At 41.9% G+C, this 21,817-nt stretch overlaps 1 protein-coding gene across 5 annotated transcripts in view; it reads left to right on the forward strand.

The window, feature by feature from the left end:
* Window positions 1–21,817, forward strand: part of galnt1 (UDP-N-acetyl-alpha-D-galactosamine:polypeptide N-acetylgalactosaminyltransferase 1) — a 45,865-nt gene that overhangs the window by 15,831 nt on the left and 8,217 nt on the right. For 3 of the 5 annotated variants that reach the window (XM_040117849.1, XM_040117850.1, XM_040117851.1), the window contains exons 2-8: window positions 1,487–1,599; window positions 13,397–13,536; window positions 13,644–13,812; window positions 19,042–19,208; window positions 19,781–19,908; window positions 20,047–20,126; window positions 20,332–20,502. In XM_040117849.1, coding sequence (XP_039973783.1) covers window positions 13,398–13,536; window positions 13,644–13,812; window positions 19,042–19,208; window positions 19,781–19,908; window positions 20,047–20,126; window positions 20,332–20,502 — 854 coding nt within the window. In that variant the 5' untranslated portion in view covers window positions 1,487–1,599; window position 13,397. The remainder of the gene's footprint in view (window positions 1–1,486; window positions 1,600–13,396; window positions 13,537–13,643; window positions 13,813–19,041; window positions 19,209–19,780; window positions 19,909–20,046; window positions 20,127–20,331; window positions 20,503–21,817) is intronic. The other 2 variants (XM_040117848.1, XM_040117852.1) reach the window with 1 other exon arrangement.

The following is a 21,817-nucleotide window of genomic DNA, read 5'->3' on the forward strand; positions in this document are numbered from 1 at the left end:
CAGCTCATGCTTGTCCTGCTTCCAATTTGCAGATGGATTACAGTCCACTAAAACTGTGGAGGTGTGTGAAAGATAAAAGGACAGAAAAGAGGGATGGGACGAAAGACAGTTCGTGATGTGTGTGTATAAGACAGAGAGAGGAAGAGAGAGAGAGAAAGCAGGGAGGAGATGAGGAATGATGACTCACCCAAGAGGAGACAGGCAGACACCTTTGGTGGCCAAGACCCTTCACATACTTAAGTTTACCTGCACTGCAGTATAGCCTCCTCATACTCGCTAACGCTTGAGCGTATGGGCTAACAGGAAGAGATTTATGTTACAGCTGTTCTTTTAATACAAACTCTTAATACACACTCATACAATAGCTGGCAATGTGAAGTCCTAGCAGACCAGAAAGATGACTTGGCTTTAAAGTAGGCCAAGGACTAGATTGAAGGACACACCCACACACACACATTCTTGTACTTCTATCTTTGTGAGGACACTCATTGATTCACTCATGCATTCCCTAGCCCCTTAACCTAAACCTCAACCATTACAACTAAATGCCTAACCCTAACCTTAATTCTAACCTGAAACCTAAAACCAAGTCTTAACCCTCAAACAGCCCTTTAAATTTGTGAGGACCGGTCAAAATGTCTTCTTTTCCAAAATGTTCTCACACCCAAGGTCTAAAAATCGAACTGGTCTTCACAAGTACATACACACACACACACTGAGTCGTATTCACTCTCATCTTAATTCTCTGCGGATTTTTCAAAAATAGCAGATTAATCCAGTGAAATGAGCAGTTCTGAGAATCCGTCAGATGTCCATCCCTATTGCCCTCCCCCTTCATCCCTCTGTCTTCTCCTCACTCCCACTCTTTTTATCCTGCTCCAAGGCTGGCAGAGTGCTTTTGGCTATGTTTAACCTTTGGGTGGGTGTGGAAGGAGTGAGGATGATGGATTTATAACAAAATACAGAGAGATACAGAGCTGTACCGACAATTTTGCAAATGACTGACAGCTTTCCAAAGTCTGCTTTTCAGTCATGTTTGATGATGCATTTCCACTAATACCAGGAAGTGTTGGCATAACTGGGAACATGCTCGGTGACATTGTGACTCTGACTGTGTTATTATGTGAGATAGATGAGCGTTATTATTGTGCATGCACAGCTAGGAAGTGTGTTGGAGGCCGTTGAGCTTGTCTCAGGTCTTCATGTGGTTACATTGAGGTTTTGCATCCCCAAGATGTGAGAACACTCTCTGCGTCTTTGCCAGGCCGTTTGGAAAAACCACATACCCCAGTCCACATACTGTAACTAGAATGCATGAGAGAGAAATGAACAGGGAAAGACTCATTTAGAGTATTCCTGACTTGCATCTTTCAGATCAAACCACACCACACATATCTCTGCAACTGCCTCATGTGCGTGCTGCTTTTTCACGTTTGTGGCTAACCTAATGTTCAGTCTGTGTCTGTTTCTCTCTTGTCTCTTTAAGGAGCATGTTTGAGTGACGAGCAAAATAGGAAGTGGGATCTCTGACGCTCCGCCCCCTCTGCTGGTGGAGCACCCTGCAGATCTGACCAGAGACCCCTTTATTCATTTAGACAGGTATGTGTGGAGGAATGATGGGGCTTTATGAAATGAAGCAACATGTTAGTTCAGGCTGAAGTCGACACTGAAGTCGTTTGCATCAGCTCATCTGCTGTCAGTTGTTTCTGTCATGTTTCAGCCTCAGTAGCTCATTGACGTATCAGCTAAACAGCTCCCAGCTGGCTTTTGACATCCAGTCATATTCAAGTGTAAAGAGCAGAGGGCTTTTATGAGTGTAGCTGAGTCATACACACATGCCTATATGTACTTGAAAGACGTTCACCTGTAGATAATATGAGATTTCAGCAAAGTTTGAGTTAGATGAATCAAAGGAGTATCTTCCAAAGTTACAGTGTTTTTGGTAAAAAAAAATCCCTCCTTTTGTTTCCCAGGACAGTATTTATCTTGCTGAGCTGCAGTGGAGGAATAGCAACACAAAGAGAGAATTTTGTATTAATAAGATTGTAACTTTTGAAAAAGACAAATATCACAATGCCTTTTTGCACAGAATTAAGACTATAGATCCTGTGCCCCATCACTTACACTGAAATGTCTGTAAGAGGGGTCCCCTGGTGACCAGTATGAACAGGAGGAACAAATACACTGACCGAAAACTCTGTCAGTGTACAAACAGGCATAGGTGTATTATTTTAAAAGAGACTTACAAAAAAAGATGAACCCATCCGCTAACTTGACCCTTGCCATTACAATGAAAGGTGATATAAATTACTTTAATGAGTTGATGAGTCAAACATAGCCTGATGGTCACTACTATTATTCTGCTAGTATCATCATACAAACAACAACTTGCTGCTGTAGCTCACTCCACTGTCCCAAACCTCTCCTTGTGTGTTGACGCTCTTGTTAGTGTTGAAATTGTTAATATTGTCCATGTATGTTTAAAACCATCTCTGACTTCTGCATATGGTTCGTTTGTCGTTATGGTCGGGGATTACTTTTCCCAGAAGAGTCCTCACTGTTTTTCAGGTTCTTTAACAGCTCCCTTAAAAAGCAGAGCCCAAAAATTGGTCAACAACAAGTATTATTCATCTATTCACCTGTCAATCTTGGTTCTAATTTTATTTATTACTACAATGTTCTTTGATTGCCAACAACTCATTGCGTGGAAGATAGACTCAGTATAGTGATTGTTAATACTCTAGCTGTATTTCAAGATGGTTAAGATGTCATATACAGTGCAAACCAAATCCATAGATAGTGATTAACTGTTTTCCTCGGGTCTTTGGCACATTGCAGATCCTTGCTGACCAGTGTCTTGAATGTGGGGCCTCAAGTTTAAGGATGATCTCTGTTCTCACTTTGCAGCCCTGCTAGTTGAGAATTAAACTGTCCGTGTCAATTCTTGATAAGATGTCGATCTTGCAGCAGCTTGTCTGTGCGCAGAGAGGGTTTATAGATTACCCAGTAGCTGCAGTTGTTGGACTGTGTTAATCAGGCATGTTCTTTTAGTTTTCCTAACTTCTTATAGTCGGTAGGGACATTATTAGGTTGTATATAGGGTTGAGTGTTCTCCAAAGTGTACACAACAAAAAGTATGGTTTTTGGATGCTGTATAGAAAGCCCAAACAAGGAGGCACCATTTTCAAGAGAGATTTCATGCAGGTGATTGATGAGAGTAGATGAAATAACGCTGCCAGGTTCAGTGTTGTTAGTGTTGTTTAATTTTGTATGTTTGTATCGAGACAGATTTGGATAAAATCCAGTGTGGGTGGTTGTGGTTGGCATACTGATATAAACCCCTTGTTCTGTTATGATTTATCATAGTATAATGATTCAGATTAACAACAGTAAAACAATACTTGACTGCCGAACAGAGCCATTTTTTTAATACAAGGAGCAGTCAAAACCACACTATCCTTGTGTTTGGTTATTCTGCATTTTTTTTCCCGGGATTTAAGTGTTAAAGGGTCATGCATAACTTTGACAAAAGCTAAACATGATTACTCTAAAGGATTAATAAGTTGAATCCAGTTTCATGTCTCTGCAAGTTGATTTTCATACTGTGTTGAAATGAATGTTAACCAATGGCTGCCTGGAAAGCAAAAGTTTTTTCTACTGGGCCATAGCGCTCTCTCTTTTCTCTCCTCAAAGCCTTGCCACTGCAAGTACTACTAAACGATTAATGAAGAAAAAACTTTTTAAATAACTTCTATAAATAAATAATAAATAATCATTTGAGATATCAAGAATACTGGATTTAGAGTCAGGAACATTGCCCCTATTTGCTCATGGTACTTTAAAAAGATTTGTATTTAAATAGCCACAAAATACTATGGTTGCATCAGAACTAATTAGTGTCTTGAAACTAAAAGCACAATGTAATGTCTTTCACATTATTATGTTAAAAAAAAAAAATTAAAGCAGACTGTTAAAGTGGTTAGTCTGCAGGGAAACCCTGCTGTGATGCCAGAGCCTTGTAAATCCTGCCTGGTTGGCATGAGTAGCAGAAGGAATTGCAGAGCAGAGAGCAGCTGACACACAGCAGAGGCCAGAAACACAAACCTGCTGGGTCAAACAGCTCAGACTGTATGTATTGTGATTTGATCTGTGTGTGTGTGTGTGTGTGTGTGTGTGTGTGTGTGTGTGTGTGTGTGTGTGTGTGTGTGTGTGTGTGTGTGTGTGTGTGTGTGTGTGTGTGTGTGTGTGTGTGTGTGTGTGTGTGTGTGTGTGTGTGTGTGAGAGAGTGTGAGAGTGTGAGAGTGTGAGTGGAGGTAAAATGTGGGATTATGAGTTGTTAAAAGAGCAATTACAACACACTAGTGTCACACAGAGCAAGAGGCATGATGCTGTGGTTTTGTGTTCCTATGTCTGTTGTAATTTTTTATTTTTTTTTATTTTTACATGTGCTGCGTGCTGCTTGTTTATACATGGTATGCTAATGTAGCCATGCAGCTGTGCTCTCTCTAACTGTCAAGGGAACACCCTCTGTGACCGTAATGTGTATTGATTTTAGCTGAAAATGCTCGAGTGATTAGAGATTGAAGTGTTTAATTCTACTTTGTGCTTGTGCCAAGCTTTGAACCTGTAATCAATTTCAGCTGGGACTTTTACACTGCCATGGGCAGTTCTATCTGTTTTATTTTTTGCCTTTTTTTTATACTGAATATTTAAACTTTGTTTTCTCTCTCTCCCGTCTGTCTCTCTCTGACAAAAAATGGTATTAGCAAAAGAGAGTACAAGTGTATTAGAGTCTGACCAATACTTGATTTTTGAGGCCATTACAAATATTAATATTTTAGGGTTGGGGCACTTTTGAGAAGCATCCCTTAAATTTTAGAATAAACTCTATATTAATGATGGTGCCAACAATTCTTCAGGACTCTAATCTCAGAATTAAAGTTCATTCTTGACCTTGGAAAAAGTACTTTGACAAAACGATCAACTCAAGATATGTCTGTAAACCTCACCCACAAATATGAGAAATGTATTATTCCTGATCTCCCCCGAGTTAACAGTACAGTCCAGAGCAGCTGCCCCACTCTAAACTGCTATAACAGCTGACATTAGTCACTTGTTTTAGATGTATTAATGCCTTAGTTCATCACCTGTGATCAGAAAATATCAGATTTCCACACTGTCAAAGAAATAAAAAGTGTGCGACCTGATCATAGTTCAGTTATTATATCTTAATGCACTGAGTTGAAGAGTCATCACACTGGGCGGCAGTGAAGGACATCGTAACTGCATCTGGTTCAAAAGTAGTTTTGCCGAATTCGCTAACATTCAGCAGCACACCCAAAAGCATAGGCGCAGCCAACTGAAACGAGTTGTGCTGCTCTGTGTTTCCATCACCCTTCTCTATTTCCATTACAGTTAGTTTTGTAGTGAGATCATTTTTTAAGAGAACACTCAACAGTTTCTCTGACCACAATGACGGCACTTACAAGGAAAAAAAAAAAATTGAATGACATTTGATTTTAGGGTGGGGTGTGTCTAAACTGATGATTCAAATCATTAACGTTTCCAGGGAAAGCCCTAATATTCAATATCAGCAATGAGTCAAGATGGAAAAATATAACATGCACAAATCAGGGTTTCTTCCATGAAAATGTTTAGCTAAGGTGGTAAACCACGCAGGTCCTGGCTTGTGGCCTACCATCTTGGTATGTGATCGATTTAGTTACAGATTACAGCTTAAACAATAGACAGACTCATGAAATAACTGTGTATGGTATTTGCTGTGGGAAACAACGTCTGTGCTCTTTTTCACTGAAAGGTAATGTTTTATTTCATAAAAGTGTAATAACTTTTGTAATGTGGTGGTGGTCTTTGTTTAAGGCAAAGTGACCCACCTGTGCTATAAAATATTGCGGGAAACCCTGTAGTTGGATACATCACATAAATATGATTATATGTTTACTATATTATATTCTGTACATTTGAATACAGACACTAGTATACCCTGTATATTCTCTCTGACTTTCTCTCTATGAACTGATGGCGGTCTTTCTCTCTGTCGTTTTCTGTCCAAGTCCTTGTCTTGCTCTCCTTCTTCTATGGGACCACTCTATGTTTTGCAGTCAAGGTTATGACCTGGAAATTAAGTGACCCCAGCCTTTTTGCCAGGAGCGGCTTTGTACCTCAGCTACTACAGAGAGGGAAATGGAAACAGGGCTTCAGGCCAGCTTCTTCTGTTTCACTTCCCTAATATTAGCCTGTGCCTTGTTCTTCTCCAGTTGAGACAGGCATTATGACTGTTCAGAAAATCATTGCTCCCATCAGTGTTGTCTTGGAAACTGTCAAGCTTATCGAGCTCACATGACCCAAGGACACCTTGCACCTTGAATAGCATCATCTCTGGTTTTCCCCTTTGAAGATGTGTCAAACTGCAACATGCATTTTTACATGCTTGTCTATGTTGGAGAAAGTGGTTGGAATAAAAGCCACCTGGTTTCGTAGAATAAAGGATAAACTAGGCTGTACAGAGAGAAAACAAATGTTTGTAGTTTATTATATGAATTAGCAGCACAGACTCTTGATTAATAACACACAAATCCTTCTCAATCCTTGGCAATCATATAAATACTGTCTCTCTCTTTTCCTTTTAATTTTCTTTTACAGATAAAAACATGAAATCCCCAGAGGGGAGGGTCCTCGATCTTAGTCATAAATTTTGAAGCAAGTGAAGCTCTGGATCCTCTTGCTCTGCAGAGTTTTTCTCAGTGATTTTGTGAAACACTGGTTGTGCAATCTCTAAAGGGGGATTAAGCCTGTGGAGAAGAGAGGAGGAGGGGATATTAAGAGAGACACAGAGAAGGATATGAAGGGGGAAATTGTGTTCTTGTAGGAACGTAGTGATGGCAACCGCTCTTGAAAGGAGACGACATCACTAAGAGACGAACAGGGGAGTGGGGATGGGGTGGCTGAGAGAGAGAGAGTTAGATGCCCAGGATGGAGATATAAAAGGAAGATGGAGGGAATGTGATATGTTAATGGATTAGGGAAAGAGCATGGAGATGTAGGGATGGAGCACTGTGTCTGTTTAATGTCATAGGGAGCCAAGCTGTTTAAAAGAGACTTCAAAGAGACTAGCACCCAACATAAATTAAACTGATGCACACTCACACACATGCAACACACACTGAGAAGAAGGGCCCAGGGCTGCCGTGAGCACAGAGGAGACCTGAGGTGTCCTCTGCCATGCCTGATTAGAAATATAGTGAGTGGAGAGGCATGGCTGAGAGACAGCAATGGAAGTGTGTGTGTACGTGCTGCTGCTTGGAGCGCTGCTGTCTACTTCTTTTCCATTCGCTCTGATCAAATAGCATTCGGGGAAACTGGTTGACATCCCTCTGACAGCATTTTGACACGACTTTGTGAAATGGAATATATGTACGTCTCTCTCTCTCTCTCTGACAGAGTACTTCCATGTTGGTCTCTGAGTGTGCTTTTATATGTTTTGCATACGTGTCTAGCTCTGTCTGTGCACCAAGAAAGGCGAAAAGATAGATTTATCCAATCTTCTGCGATGTTACCAGATTGTTTCATGTTACTGTGTGGAGGTCAAGCAAGGCCGATACAATCCCGCAGTGGTCAGAGAAGCAGAGGGGAGAGAGATGGGAGAATGAGGACTGAATATTAGGCTTCCCACTGGTCCTGGAATTTCAAGAATTTTGAGAGGAGTGATCCAAAAAGTGAGACAAGCAATTTGATGATTGCTTTGAGGATATCCAGGCGGATCAGTGAATTTTCTGGGTTTTGTAACTACTATGTTGTGTTTATTTTATTTTATGTTGGTTTTCAGCTGTTTTCCTGACTGTCCTTGAATTTTACTTGTGTGAGGGATGTGGTGGGAGCACAGAAAAATTGAGAAAACATTGGTGCTCTGCTGTGGCTTACAGAAAAATACAGAGATTATATATCAAAGAAAGCAGATTTATAAAAAAAGCAAGGGTCAGAGCCATGAAGAGATACATTAACATACAGTCTAGCGTGACAATTTGTTATAGCACTCAGTCATCACCCATGTGCTCCCTCAAAACTTAATGCACTAAGAGTAATACCTTTGTGTGTGAACCATAACTTTAGGTTACTTGCGTCACCCTGGTTCTCTGAGTAGCATGAGTGAGTGTCTCACCAGACCAGTAAGCTAAAGTTCTCTTTCATGGCATTCAATTCGTGTTTCACATTAGGAAATACGGACTCCTGGATTGCTGAGCGGAATTTTCCTGGGTACCAACTGTTCCAAAATTAGGTTTACTGAGGTTTAGCCATACAAAGCACCAAATGTGCTAATGGGGCTGTGACATCAAGCCTGTAGAACCTAGCAAAGGTGTGTGAGGAGGCCCAACTTGCAGCGGTGCAAATCTCCTGGATGGAGATTCCTCTGAAAAGGGCCCACGAGGTGGTGAGGCCCCTGGTAGAATGTGCACAAAGCCCCTCTGGTGGCTGCAACCCCTAGAGCTCTAAACTAAAGCAATAGCCCCCATAATCCAGTGAGACAGCCGCTCCTTTGAGATTGGCTTCCCCATTTGGTTCTTTGCACATGACACAAAAACATGGTCACTTGTCCTGCAGCTTTTGGTTCTATCATGTAGATGCATAATGCCTACAACGGGCAAAACATATTTAACCGCTGATGCTCATCTGAGGAGAATGGCAGGGGATAGGAGGACACATGGTCAATTGGGGAATATGAACCTAACACCTTAGTTGTAGAGACAGGGTTAGGTTGTAAGTCACCCTTAAATTCCCTGAACGAGAACTTTGTACATGTTTGGTGTACTGAAAGAGCATGAATCTCCCCCACTCGTTTAGCTGAAGAAAGAGACAGCAACAAAGCTGTCTTCAAAGTCGCCATTTTCAAGTCCGCCTGTTCCAGTGGTTTAAAAGTGGAAGCGAGAGGGCATCTGAAATGGTAGGAAGGCCCCAGGATGGAGTCAGTGGTTTAGAAACTAGGAGCTTAGAGAATGGGCCCCTTGTGATGCGGCAGACCAAGGGATGCTGCCCAACAGCCTTCCCCTCAAAACCAATATGGCAGGCAGACATAGCTGAAAGTCTTACCTTTGTCCATCATGTCTTGTAAGAAAGCCAAGATCAAAGCCACCGGACACTGAAAGGGAAATTCCTGTAAGTCTGAGCACAATTTCTAAAAACTTGATAATTTGCTCTCATAAAGGAACCTCGTTGAAGGGGCCCCTATCATTCTGGATGGTCTCAATTACGGCCAGAGGGAGGCCCAAGGTCCTCAGATTGAACCACTCACAGGCCAGGCCCAAAGAACCAGCCTCTCTGGGTGGGAATGAAATATTTCTCTGCACCCCTGAGACAGCAGGTCACTGTGTATTGGCAGATGCCATGGCTCCTGGTAAAGGAGCAGAGTCTGTGAGCTAGTACTTTGACGGGCCAGTAAGGAGCTATGAGAATCATTGACAGGCCCTCCTCCCACACCTTGGCTAGAGTTGGGGAGATCAGACCTATTGGAGGAAATGTATGCAAAAGAGCATGAGGTCCCTGATGAGCTACTACGTCCACCCACAGAGGTGCATTCTCATCGTGAATGGAGAAAAACAGAGGACATTGAGTGTTCTTCCACTTTGCAAAGAGGTCTTTGCAAAAGAGCGGTACAGAAAGACGAGATGGGGGGCGGTTGGTCACACTCAAGTCACATCCCGAGGGAAAGACTTTTTCTGCCATGGACCCTTCAAAGCTGATGCCCTCGGTGGAGCCTGAGGGGCTGTCTGAGGTTTGGGCAGCATGGGGTTTCTGTAAGCGGGATGTGGCTGCGCCACTGCCTGGGTGAAGGATTGGCCATCGGCAGGTGGGGTGGCAGAGGGGACCCTTCTTGGCAGACACAGCTTCAGGGCTTCACCCTCCCTCTTTCTCTCTTCACACCTCTACTGCATTGATGTGACCTCTGCATCAAAGAGACCCTGGGGTGTTATTGGGGTGTTGAGGAAGTCTTCCTTCTCCTTGGTTGACAGGGTGGTGAGACTCTGGCTCTCTCCTGCAGGACCATCAACCCCATGGTTCTGCCCTGTTAATGGATCGCCGCCTTGTGCAGGTGGAGACAGTGGTTGGTAATGATTCACATGCAGGGCCATCATCTCCTCCTCCAGCTCGGCCTGGTATTCCAACAAGAGAGAAGTGTAATTTAGGGCCCGGACCGACAGTACAGCTGCCTTGTATGCCCAGTCTGTTAGGCTGGATTGGAAGGGAGAACAGACCCCACTGATGACAGGGATGTTTTCAGGTGGAGGTGAGCCGCCACCACGGGCTCCACTGGGGGCATGTTGCTAAAATCGTGGCTCTCCATTCCCCTCAGAGTCCAGCACAAAGAGGCATGCCACAGGATGCTACTTTCTGTACTTTTTTTTTGCACCAAGAGACAGCAAATCCTTCCAGTAATCCTGGAAAAATCGGGTTGTTGATTTTCCCACCTCTTCACTTTCAGCAGCTTTTTCCTGTCATAACAAGAGTACGTCATCTCAGCCTGAACTTCAGGCCACTGGATTTTGAGCTTAGAAGCAGTATGCTTGCACACATCCTGCAAGTTAGAGTCCAACATGGGGGAAGTCAAGCTCCGGTTTCCCGCTGGAGCCACCTCTGAGGTTTTGGGTTTTGCAACCTGGCCCGACAGCGCCATTGAAGTCTTCACTGTCATCCTCGACGGTCATGAGGAGTTTCGATCCAACGTCTGAAGCATCACCTCTCCAGACAATCCAGCTGACCTGCCGTTAAGCTGGGCCCAGCTGATTCCTGGGGCAACAGGTTGATAAAGTCGAGCTGATCACCCCCAGCTTGGTGCAGCTTCAGCTTTGGGAGCTATTATCTCAGCGAGATCCATCTGCTCCTGAGCCACTGTGTTGGAAGTTATAATTGGGTCACCCCTGCACAAATTAGTTGGATAAACCAGTTGGCGACAGTGCACTTTGAGGGAGAACCGGCTACAATGTGTACACTACTCTCTAGACTCAAAGGCAACTTGGACATGTCAGTGGTTTGTTCATTCTGCTCTGATAACACTCAATACGATGACACTACAGAACCTAGTGAGCTAATTCCCTCTCCTCCACACACGCACACGCCAGGATGCCAATTCAAATCCTCACCTATTGTATGAGGTTCTCGTGAAACTATAAATAAATATGTATTAGTGTTTCGGACTACAATCAACCTTTATAAATGAAAACAAGAACTATTTTATGAGGGGAAAAAAGGACAATTTAGACTTTGAAATTTTGTTCACATTTGCCTTCTTTTAAGATTTGATTATAACCCAACTACATTTCAGTTGCTCAAAATACTTTATGAATATGATAGAGATGAAATGATAATGATATAAATGCAAAACATGTATTGGTGTGAAGCTGTGTTGTAGACAGTGTGTTGTGTATCATTAGAACATCTTAGATTAAAAACTCATCTAAACTCAAGATCCTGTTTTCCCATTCTTTAAACAGGTGGTAGAAATGTTTTTAAAACATATCAAGAGGTTTAATTTTCTTTTTAAACCTTCTCGTGTTTCAGTGCATCTGAGATTGTTTAGGAGGTATTTCCAGAGGTCAGAGACAGCAAAGCTAAACGCTGACAATCTTTAAAGGCCAGTGTCTGTCAATAATCTGACATGCATGGTTCTTCATGTAGATGCCAGTTCACCCAGAGACTTGTAAACCAGGGGCCAGATTTTTAAATTTGATTTGATTTACTGCTTACTGAGTGCCAGGGTGGGGATTTTTAATGTGTATGCCCTTGCTTACTTTCACCCATAGCTACTCATTGCTGTAGTTTAATTGATGTGAATAATTTTTTTCTTCTCGGGGGAACTAGAGATCACAGTATTGCATTCATCTACTGGTGGTTTCTCTGCACCAGTGTCTCATTGTCAGCCTGAGACTAAAATCTTGCAAGGTTACAAAACAACAGTGAATTGCATGACAAGCTTTACAAGAGCTATGAAATTTAATTTTCCATCTGGGATCAGCTTTGCATCTGAGAACAGTAGAACAAGTAGTTACTACAATTAACATGATAATTGTGGCTATTTGTGGTGGAGCCCCATTCAATATTATGTTTACCAATTTTATTTGATATTTCTACCCAGAGAGAATTTATAACTGCATAAACATATATATTGGTAAGGATTTTATGCTCTGCAGCAGAGTAGATACTTACAGTACAAAGCTTTAACTTGGTAGAACTGGTCAAACTACCACCTCGTCAGGACATTGAAACAATTTGACTCTGCAGGCACAAAAGTCTGAGAAAAGAAAAACTTTGAAAGAACAGACAAATTTTCACTCTTGTTTTCTGCTGTTCACAGGACTTTATGCTACCAGAATCCTATCGGGGGGAATTTAGAAATCCTGCTCTGCAGTTCTCTATCCTCCGTGGCTGCTAAGCAAAGCTAAACTAAGCTAAGCTAAGCTAGCTATGCACAAGCACCTTTTTTCCTCCCAGAGGCACGAGAGAAAACACCATGGCCAAATTAATTTTCTCCCTTCTGCTGCTGCAACCTGAGGGATCATTGAGGCAGAGAATCATTCAAAGAGAGGAGAGATGGTGCTGGAGGAGAGAAGGAAAGGGGAGCAGAGGAATTTTAATGTGGCTGTGTCCGTCTCTTGCTGCCTGCCAAAGAAAAGCAATTACTATCAGAGCTCCTCACACTGCTCTGTGTGTGTCTGTGTGTGTCTGTGTGTGTGTACCCTTACCTGCGGGGGTGTGTGTGTGACTGCATTTAAGCACACGGGGATTTGGTATGTTAAATGTACAAAAGGTAGATTGGCTTGTACACTGCAGGGTATTTGGGAATTCTGATACAATAGATGCCTGTTTCTGCCGTGTAACTTTGCTTGACACTGGAAAGCAACTAAAGCATCGCTTAGATACAGTGAAACATCCACTCCAAAACACAAATGTCACTGTTCAGTGTGTTTGTAATGGCGCCAGATACTAACTTAATCGATAAACCTTCACAAATGCCCTCGTAGATTTACTGTTTTTCTTGTGGAATGATGTAAGGCAAAAATCTAACAATTTACAATGTCCATTTTGAGGCTCTCTCTGAGTGTTGAGGTGACCATTTGGAGAGGCATTAATAAACAGCTGATAGATAAGAGCTGAGAGTCAGTCAGTCAGACAGTCAGGGGGAAGGACAGATGGATGTGTTGAGATGGTACTCAGGCACACAGCTGTAGAAGGGAATGAGGAAAAAAGAAGGCAGATATGAGAAGAAATGGAGAGCAGAGCTTTGGAAAAGGCTGTAATTGTGTTTGCAGCTCAGGGTTACCATCACTCCTCATCTCAGCCAGAGCTTTAATATTTTTGTCTTCCATTCCTTTCATTACATTTTTAGGATGCGGAGGTTCGCCTATTGTAAGGTGGTTTTAGCCACCTCTCTGGTGTGGGTGATGCTGGATATGTTCATTCTGCTCTACTTCAGCGAGTGCAACAAGTGTGATGACAAGAAGGAGAGAGGACTGCCTGGGAGAGACGGTGAGTGTATATTGATACACTTATACATGTGATCAAAGAGACGTGACAGATACTGTCACATCCTCAAGCATCCTCTCTGATCAACCGTGTTTGTGTATCTATTCCAGACGCCCTCACCAGGCCGCGGGACGGGCCCGGGGAAGGGGGGAAGCCTGTTGTGATCCCTAAGGAGAACCAGGAGAAGATGAAGGAGATGTTTAAGATCAACCAGTTCAACCTCATGGCGTCTGAGATGATTGCCCTCAATCGTTCACTGCCTGACGTCCGCCTGGAAGGGTGTGTAGCCTCCCTACAGATAATCATCTGTCCTGTCACTTTCTCTTACTCTGCTTAGAGAGTTCTCCTTAAAATGGCTCTCATTGGGATTCATTGTTGATAATGATAGTCCACAGTGGTATTCTGTTATTAACTACAGGCCAGGAGTCTGGCCTGAAACCTGCACAATCAGTTACACAGCGAGCCACTGAGACAGAGGGAGACAGATATATGGATACATCACTCAGGGGAGAGAAGATTACCAACAACAACAATTATAATTATATTTCAAAACTATATTAATCTGCAAGTGTTTTATTAAAGGACATAAAATATACACAATATAGAAATAGAATGAAAAAACGTGCAAGTCTTATAAAATGGCAGTATTGGTAAGACTATAAATATGATAAAAACACAAACAAGTAGGTTTTAAGAAGTGATTAAACTGTCATACGCAGTTAGACAGTGAATTAGACAGAGTGTGGTGGCCTGAAGTATCCCATGGGCACTTTAACAGTAAGCGGGTCCTAATTCCATACCATATAAGCAGTTTGTACAAAATACTAACTGTCTACGTATACTGTCCTGCAGTTAGTATACAAATAAATCAACGTATCTTTTTATACTGTACTAACAGGAAATGATACAATACACGCACCAATGCATGTCTGTCTAGCTGCAGTTTTGAAATACCACTGCCAATTGAACTCAGACAGCACAATGTTTTCCAAAGATTTATTAGTTTCTTTTCTGTGGTCATTTACACAGCTGTTTCACTATCATCCACAATTCATTTCAGAACACTTTTTTGGGGGCTGCTTTCACACCAGTTAAAAGGAACCTTGGTGCATTTGCCCATTAAGTGCAATTTCTTCTGTTGGTGTGAAAGCTGGCTATTGTATGGAACCGCCCGCGGGTAAGCTGAGAAAAAACATTAGAGCCATGTGATAATATACTTTCGGTTTACAAATCTGTGCACACAGTATGTAAACTGAGACGAAGTACTGCTCTTTTTGACACCAGAGAACATAAATTAACACATAACAAGCAATTAAGTTTTATTCCCCAATATGGCTGCATATAGCTTGCCAAAACTGTCCAACGATTGAGTTACCTTCCAATCTGTATAGCTTCATATTAACGCCTCTTGGTTCATTTTAAAAATTCAATTTGAACACAAACAGCAACAGAATTAAAAGGCAACAAAGAATTGTGTTTATCCCTTGCTCTGGACCAAATGACCCAAAATAAAGGTGTGAAAGCCCCCTTAGTATGCATATGGACTGTTTTGAGTATCATTACTTTGTTACATTGTCAGTGTGAACACCCTACATAGTCAAAACCTTCTTAGAATTAGTATATAAAGTACTACGGAACTGGGACACAGCTAGTTGGTGACCTCATGCTGCACTAGTGGGTGTTACTAAAAGGTCCAACCAATAAAATGATGACAGATTTATCAACAATTCCGCCTTTCTGCTTGTCTTATCAAATCAAGCTGCTTTTTTCTCAATAACTAACAGCCCATTGGTTCACCCTAAAGGCTGATCCCTCACTGCCCTGTTTCAACAGGAAATACATGACATTAAGGAAGTAATGACACCATTTCATGAGACCTTGAAGATAACAGCACACATTGAGCTCTGGTGTACCATGCCTCAAGCTAACTGCCTTGCAGTTTTACTAAGATGTAAAGAAAATCAAAACCAAACAAAAAAGAAAACATTATACAGTTTTAATGGTAATAATGAGAAAGTAGACAGTTTTGTGCTGCCTCTTTAATTTTACACTAGTAATACTAGGTTATATGTGCAATTCAGAAGTCCTTCTTGTCTATAATGAGGATTTTAGTGTTACTTAAGTGTCTTGTCAGTACCAGTGGCTGCAGGTTGTTCAGTCTTCAGACAGGGAGGCTGACGGAGAGGCAGGCAGAACAACAGACAGACATGCATCCAGCCAGTGGCTTGGAAGATATGTTAAGGTTAGTTCAAGCAGGTGGAAACTGGTTCAGCCCTCCATCCCTCTTTGCCCCTTTTTCGCTTCAGTAGATGAACATGCATATACCAGTAATGAAGGTTTTCAGGTAGATAGACAGAAAGACTGACTGACAGATGCAAGACTGACGGGCAGGGGCACATGCACACTAGACAGGCAGGAAAAAAAGAGGACATTGATCCGTGAAATGGGTTTTAGTCTTTGAGCGAGAGTTGATTACGAGGTGTGTTTTCACTCAGCCCTCTCTCCGTCTATCTGCTTTTCCAATTAGGAGATAAGACAGAGTCAATATCGAGCAAGGGAATGTGTGCCTGTGTGTGTAGGCAGGCATACATTTATGTTTATATCTGTGTATGCACGAGTGTGTGGGTGGGTGTGTGTGCGTGCGTGGATTGGCAGGTTTTTAGGGAGACTCTGTGAATGAATTCATCATAGCTAAACAGGTCGCCATTAGCTGACACTTTGAAGCGGAAATTCACTGATGGTTTATTTTCATTATTGTCAGCAGTACAGCCATTGGATGTAAAAAAAAAAAAAAAAAAAAAATTAAAAATTATTGAGAGGAAAAGTTATTCTGACATTAGAGTCAAGCCTGTGTGTGTCTGTCTTTACGGCTGTGTTTTTGTGTGTGTGTGTGTGCGTGTGTATGTGCACGAGTGTGTGTAGTTGTGTGGAACATTTTCCATGACCACGCCTTTCAGAAAACTTGACATTTTCTTTTTTTTTTTTTTTTAGATCCTGATGGCAACATTATGAGAACATATATGTATAAGTATGTGTGTGTGTGTGTGTGTGTTTGTTTGTGTGTGTGTAATGTTGCTTTAATCAGGACCAGTTTGCCCACCCATCCTAACTATCCCCACAATTCACTGGCTGGAGAAACAGTCTGTAGCTCATTACTCTGCTTTGCTGTTGCCAAATGTTGCTCCACCACCCCGACTGTGGGGATACACAGAACTCACAACGAGTCTTCAGTTTTTAAAATCCTCATCATGTGACACGCTGACATGTGTGTGCGTGCATGTGTCAGTGCTTGTTGGTTTGGTGGAAACACAGAGGTCTTGTTTTCCATCGGCTGCACAGCAAAGGTCATGTCCAGTGAGTGGAAAATCTTGGTTGTTTTGTTTGTGTTTGTGAAACAGAGGAGATGCAAATGATGAACTGACATGTATAAAACTCTAAAGACTCCAAGGGTGTCTCTGTTTTTATAGTGAATCATCTTGTGCGCTCATCAACCTCCCTTCCTTGCAGATGGTATGAGCATGCACACCGCGGCCTAAGAATCACTGTGTGTTCTTTAACATGCTCCAGAGGCAGCTGAAGGATGGAGAGTATTTTTGACCTTGTCTCCTCTGTTGCTGTTACATTCCCTCCGTCAGAATTAGCAGCAGAGAGAGAGGAAGCGTTCCAGTGCTCTGGATGATTACAGGGAGGGAGGGAGTTAAGAGGATAGAGGAAGAGAGATCGTATTCTATTTGGCTATTGTGAGAGCTGAATCTGTCAGAGGGAGGAAGTCACAGTTTGGTTTCAGATTTGTCATTAACAGATAGCAGGTTCTTTTGAGAAGACTCTTTCACTATCAGGCAGTGAAATGTCAGACAGCTTGCATGCAGGTAACATGGTGGGCTGCAGTGTTTCTTGAACTACAGATGAGTGCCTCCTTTCCCTTTCATTCTAATGTGCATTGATTTTTTTTTTTTTTTTTTTTTTTTAAATTAGAGAGCAACATTTAGCATTCATTTTGAATTGGATGTGTGTATGTTTTGTGCCATCTGTTGTGTAAATCAATCCATCTGTTATATCTGTTATTCTCAATGGTTAGAGCATGCTTTTAAAGCTGTTTCCTAGAAAATTAATTGTTTGTTTTTGTTTGGTGCGAGGATTATAAAAGACTGATATACTGTAAGAAAAAGTGGATATGATGTGACGAACTTTTGTAAAGCCTTCTCAAAATGGCGATGTACTTCTTGGTGACACTTGTGGCTATTTAGAGATGTGTTTTATGCATGAGTATTGCAGTGTATTATATGAATGTGCACTAATCTCTGCAGCATCTACTGTAGTCTGCATAGCACTGAAATAAAACTGCCTGAAATGCCATCAATCACTCTTTTGTAGGAACCCACAAATTAAAAGATAGTATTTCTTGTAACCCACAAAACTGATTTTGTTGGCCAAACTGATAAAAGTGTTTACAAGCTGCAAGTTAGGGATGGGTGTTGAGGATACACTTTTCTGTTACAGAATATCATGTATCCCAAAAGTGATAAATATCAAAAAGAGCAGTAGATTTTCTGAAAATGCACTTGAAAATCCTATAATAGATAACATAACCTGACCGGGATGTGTACTGTTTTACCATAAAACAGTGACAGACCTTTTTTGAAAAAATAAATCCAACACCTGTGGAGGTTCATTGTGATAGGCCAGCTACGCCAAGCAAGTTTCAAATCTCTGCAAGCTGATTTTCTTACTAAAATAAAATAAACATTAATCAATGGCTGCCTGGAACGTTGAAAATCAACCTTAAAACCCTAAAAATGTTTTAGGAAGTTGTCAGGCATAATTTAAACGACTAAACGATGCAAACTAACTAGTATAATCATTTAAAACAGACTGTTTCTCCGGGAATAGTTTGGAGAACTATTTAAATGTCTAAATTTGGGGATTCATATATCCTTGGTTGCTCACTCATTATTCACCCTCAGCTTTCTTTGTTTGAAGTCGATTAAAAATATGACTTTTAACAAGGCCATAAATGATGATTTAATTAACGCAGTGATTCCATCCCTGACTGATGCAGTTTACTTGATTTTTTTTTAAGTCCCAGTAATTCCCTCATATAGCTCTCTTGTGTAGACTCACTTTAGCTGCAGCTCTGTCTGTAGCAGTCTCTTACAATCAGATAGGAGCTGGATTGTGATGTCTCCACTAGAGTGTTTTTCTCTTCTCTCCCTCTGTCTCTGTCAGCTCAGTTTTGTCTGTGTTCACAGCCTTCAACTTCACTTATTCCACATGTAGTTGTCTTTTTGTCCAACTATGTCTGTGTTAGTTTTAGATGCAACTCTCACATTTTCTCTTGTTGTACCTTGTGAAGTTTTGTTGTTTTGACATGTGACATTTGACTTGTCATTTCAGTATTGGAATAATCAGGTGTATAGTTGCATTAAGTATCTTTTTGTGTTATTCCACATTGAGAGCAGGTTTTGTCATTAAAGATTTTATTCTGATTGCTGTGTATTATCTGCATAGGTGCAAGAACAAGTTGTACCCCGATAATCTTCCTCGTACCAGCGTGGTGATTGTATTTCACAATGAGGCGTGGAGCACACTGCTGCGAACCGTCCACTCTGTGATCGACCGCTCCCCACACACACTGCTAGAGGAGATTGTCCTGGTGGACGATGCCAGCGAGAGAGGTATGTACACTGCAAATAATTCCTTCACTGCCTCTTGTTTGAGGCTTAGCCTATTTTTTTAGAGAGCGTATGATTTTGCTGGGTGTCTGCGTGTGTAGTTGTGTTTGTGTGTGTGTCTGTGCCCAGCAGCCAGTCAGCATATATGTGCTGCGTGTGCCACTCCACCCTTTGCAATGCTGTTAATCCCTGTTTGGGGGAGATTAGGTCTTTAATTTGCCAGCCGCAGGGATTACACTCTGTTATTACCCTCAATCCCCCCCCCCCCCCTTTCAGCACCACTACACCCTATGGGACCTCAGGTTTGATGGTGCAAGTCAGTGTATGTGTGTGTGTGTGTGTTGCTTCTCTCTGCAGGTAGAGGGATGTTGGCAGGCATGCTAAGGCACCTGCACGCAAGCAAAAACACAAGCACAAACTTACCTTTGATCTCTGCTGGTACATACCGAATACATTGGAAGAGTTGCTTGTAAGCCAGCCTCTGCAGTGAGTGTTGTTTTCTGTCTTGTGTGTGGGTTTATGTGTGTGTATTGTATCCCTTTTAATTCATATATGTGTTTATTTGTGTGTTTCAGATTTCCTAAAGCGGCCATTGGAGCAATATGTCAGAAGGCTTGAAGTCCCTGTCAGGGTGGTAAGGATGGAGCAGCGGTCTGGACTTATCCGTGCTCGTCTCAAAGGGGCGTCCATCTCCACTGGCCAGGTGTGTATGTGTGCGTGCGTGCGTGTGCTCGTGTGTGTGGGTACATGCACACACGTAACATACACTACTCAGTGACCTGTTCTCCATATGTTGTGTGCACTGTTGGATTTGTCTAATGTTTTGTCCCCATGTTTCTAGGTTATAACCTTCCTGGATGCTCATTGTGAATGTACAACAGGGTGGCTAGAGCCTCTTCTCGCCCGCATCAAGCAAGACAAGTAAGCCACACATATAGAAAAGACTCACACACCGTTGGCAAGCATTAAAAAAAATCGATAAACTGTTGTTGAGCCTGCAGGGGGCTTGTCCATGTGTTTATTTGATGCTTAATTACTCATTCTGTTTACTGCTCCCGACAAGCAGGTACTAACATACACAGAGAAACACATAAGGTTTGTATGTTTGTGTTTTTGTTTACTGTAGGAAAACGGTGGTGTGCCCCATCATCGACGTGATCAGTGATGATACGTTCGAGTACATGGCAGGATCCGACATGACATACGGAGGCTTCAACTGGAAGCTCAACTTCCGCTGGTACCCTGTACCCCAGAGAGAGATGGACCGCCGCAAAGGAGACCGCACACTGCCAGTCAGGTGGGTGATACAGCGGGACGAACCATTAACTGAATCATCTGGGTCTGGCTTGCGGTATTTAAGTGTCCCTCAGCAAGTTTTTCAACCTCTACCAGCTCAAGGGCTGCTGTTGTTCAGCAGACCCTGACCTCTGTCCGCTCTGATGGGTCAAGCAAAAAGAATTTCCGTACAGGAACCAGACCTGAATCATGTCAGTATTACTGGCAGGCACACATGATCATACTCACTTGCTGTGTCAGTGAGCTATTAAAAAAATGCTTCGAGCTTTAGTGTTACTGATAGGCATTTACAATTCATGTATGCAGCATAATCATACTTTACCATTTAATTTTCAAGTTAATAATCATAAAATTTTGTAAAGGCAGGAATACTGACAGAATATAGTTAACTTTCTTTTGTAGTTAAAGTCAAGATGTTTATGTAGGATTCTGTGTAATTCTGATCCATGTACCATTTCTCATGGCCCAGGCCTTGGAAGTTATACCAGGAGCTTATTTCTGCCTGTCTATCATCTCTTCTTCCTGCTCTTGTTTCCAAGCATGCTTGACGCCATTATTCGAGGTCACACACATAATATATCTTATGTAACACTCTTCGCCCCTGTTTTTCGGTTGTTTTTCACAGTGCTACGTGACAAAATTTTCCTAAGGGTGACTTGTAAGTGGCCTAAAAAACAAAAAGTGGGTTGTAGTATCAGGGAAGGAAATTCAGAAGTACTTTACACTAATGACACAATTGACATAAACCTTGTCACGGAGCAGTTGCACATTATTGGGAAGCTATTGCACATAAATAACAAGAGATTTTGGAAGGAATCTTGTGTATTGGCTTTCGGTTTAGCACTGATATAGTTCAAATAGTAGAAAATGTGCCAGTGGGAAATCAATAGACTACACTGGTGTGATTTCAACTCGTCAAATGTGCATTTGGTGTTAGATGGCTGTCAATATGGTTATCAAGTGAACTGTCCTACATTAGCCAGTCCACAGCAAGCTACAAGCCTGTTACTGTCACACACTGAGAGGCCTCAGAGAGTGAAAGAGGAAACCTTTGCAGCTAAACTGGCTGTTATGGGCTCATCTACCTTGTAATTTACAGTTCTGTGCAAAAGTCTGAGGTCACTTGGAAAGATTTCTTCACAGCAATTGGACAGAAAAAACACACCAAGTATCCAAGGTCTAAGGAAGACTTGTGAAAAATCCTCTGAACATTTTAAATTACCTTGTGTTAATTAGATGCTGTTAATACTCCAGAAAATATTTACCATAGGACCGGAAGAAAAAAAAAAAAAAAAAAACACGGTAGTCTCCCATAG

This window comes from Xiphias gladius, chromosome 22 (assembly GCF_016859285.1).
Source record: "Xiphias gladius isolate SHS-SW01 ecotype Sanya breed wild chromosome 22, ASM1685928v1, whole genome shotgun sequence".
NCBI lineage: Eukaryota > Metazoa > Chordata > Actinopteri > Istiophoriformes > Xiphiidae > Xiphias > Xiphias gladius.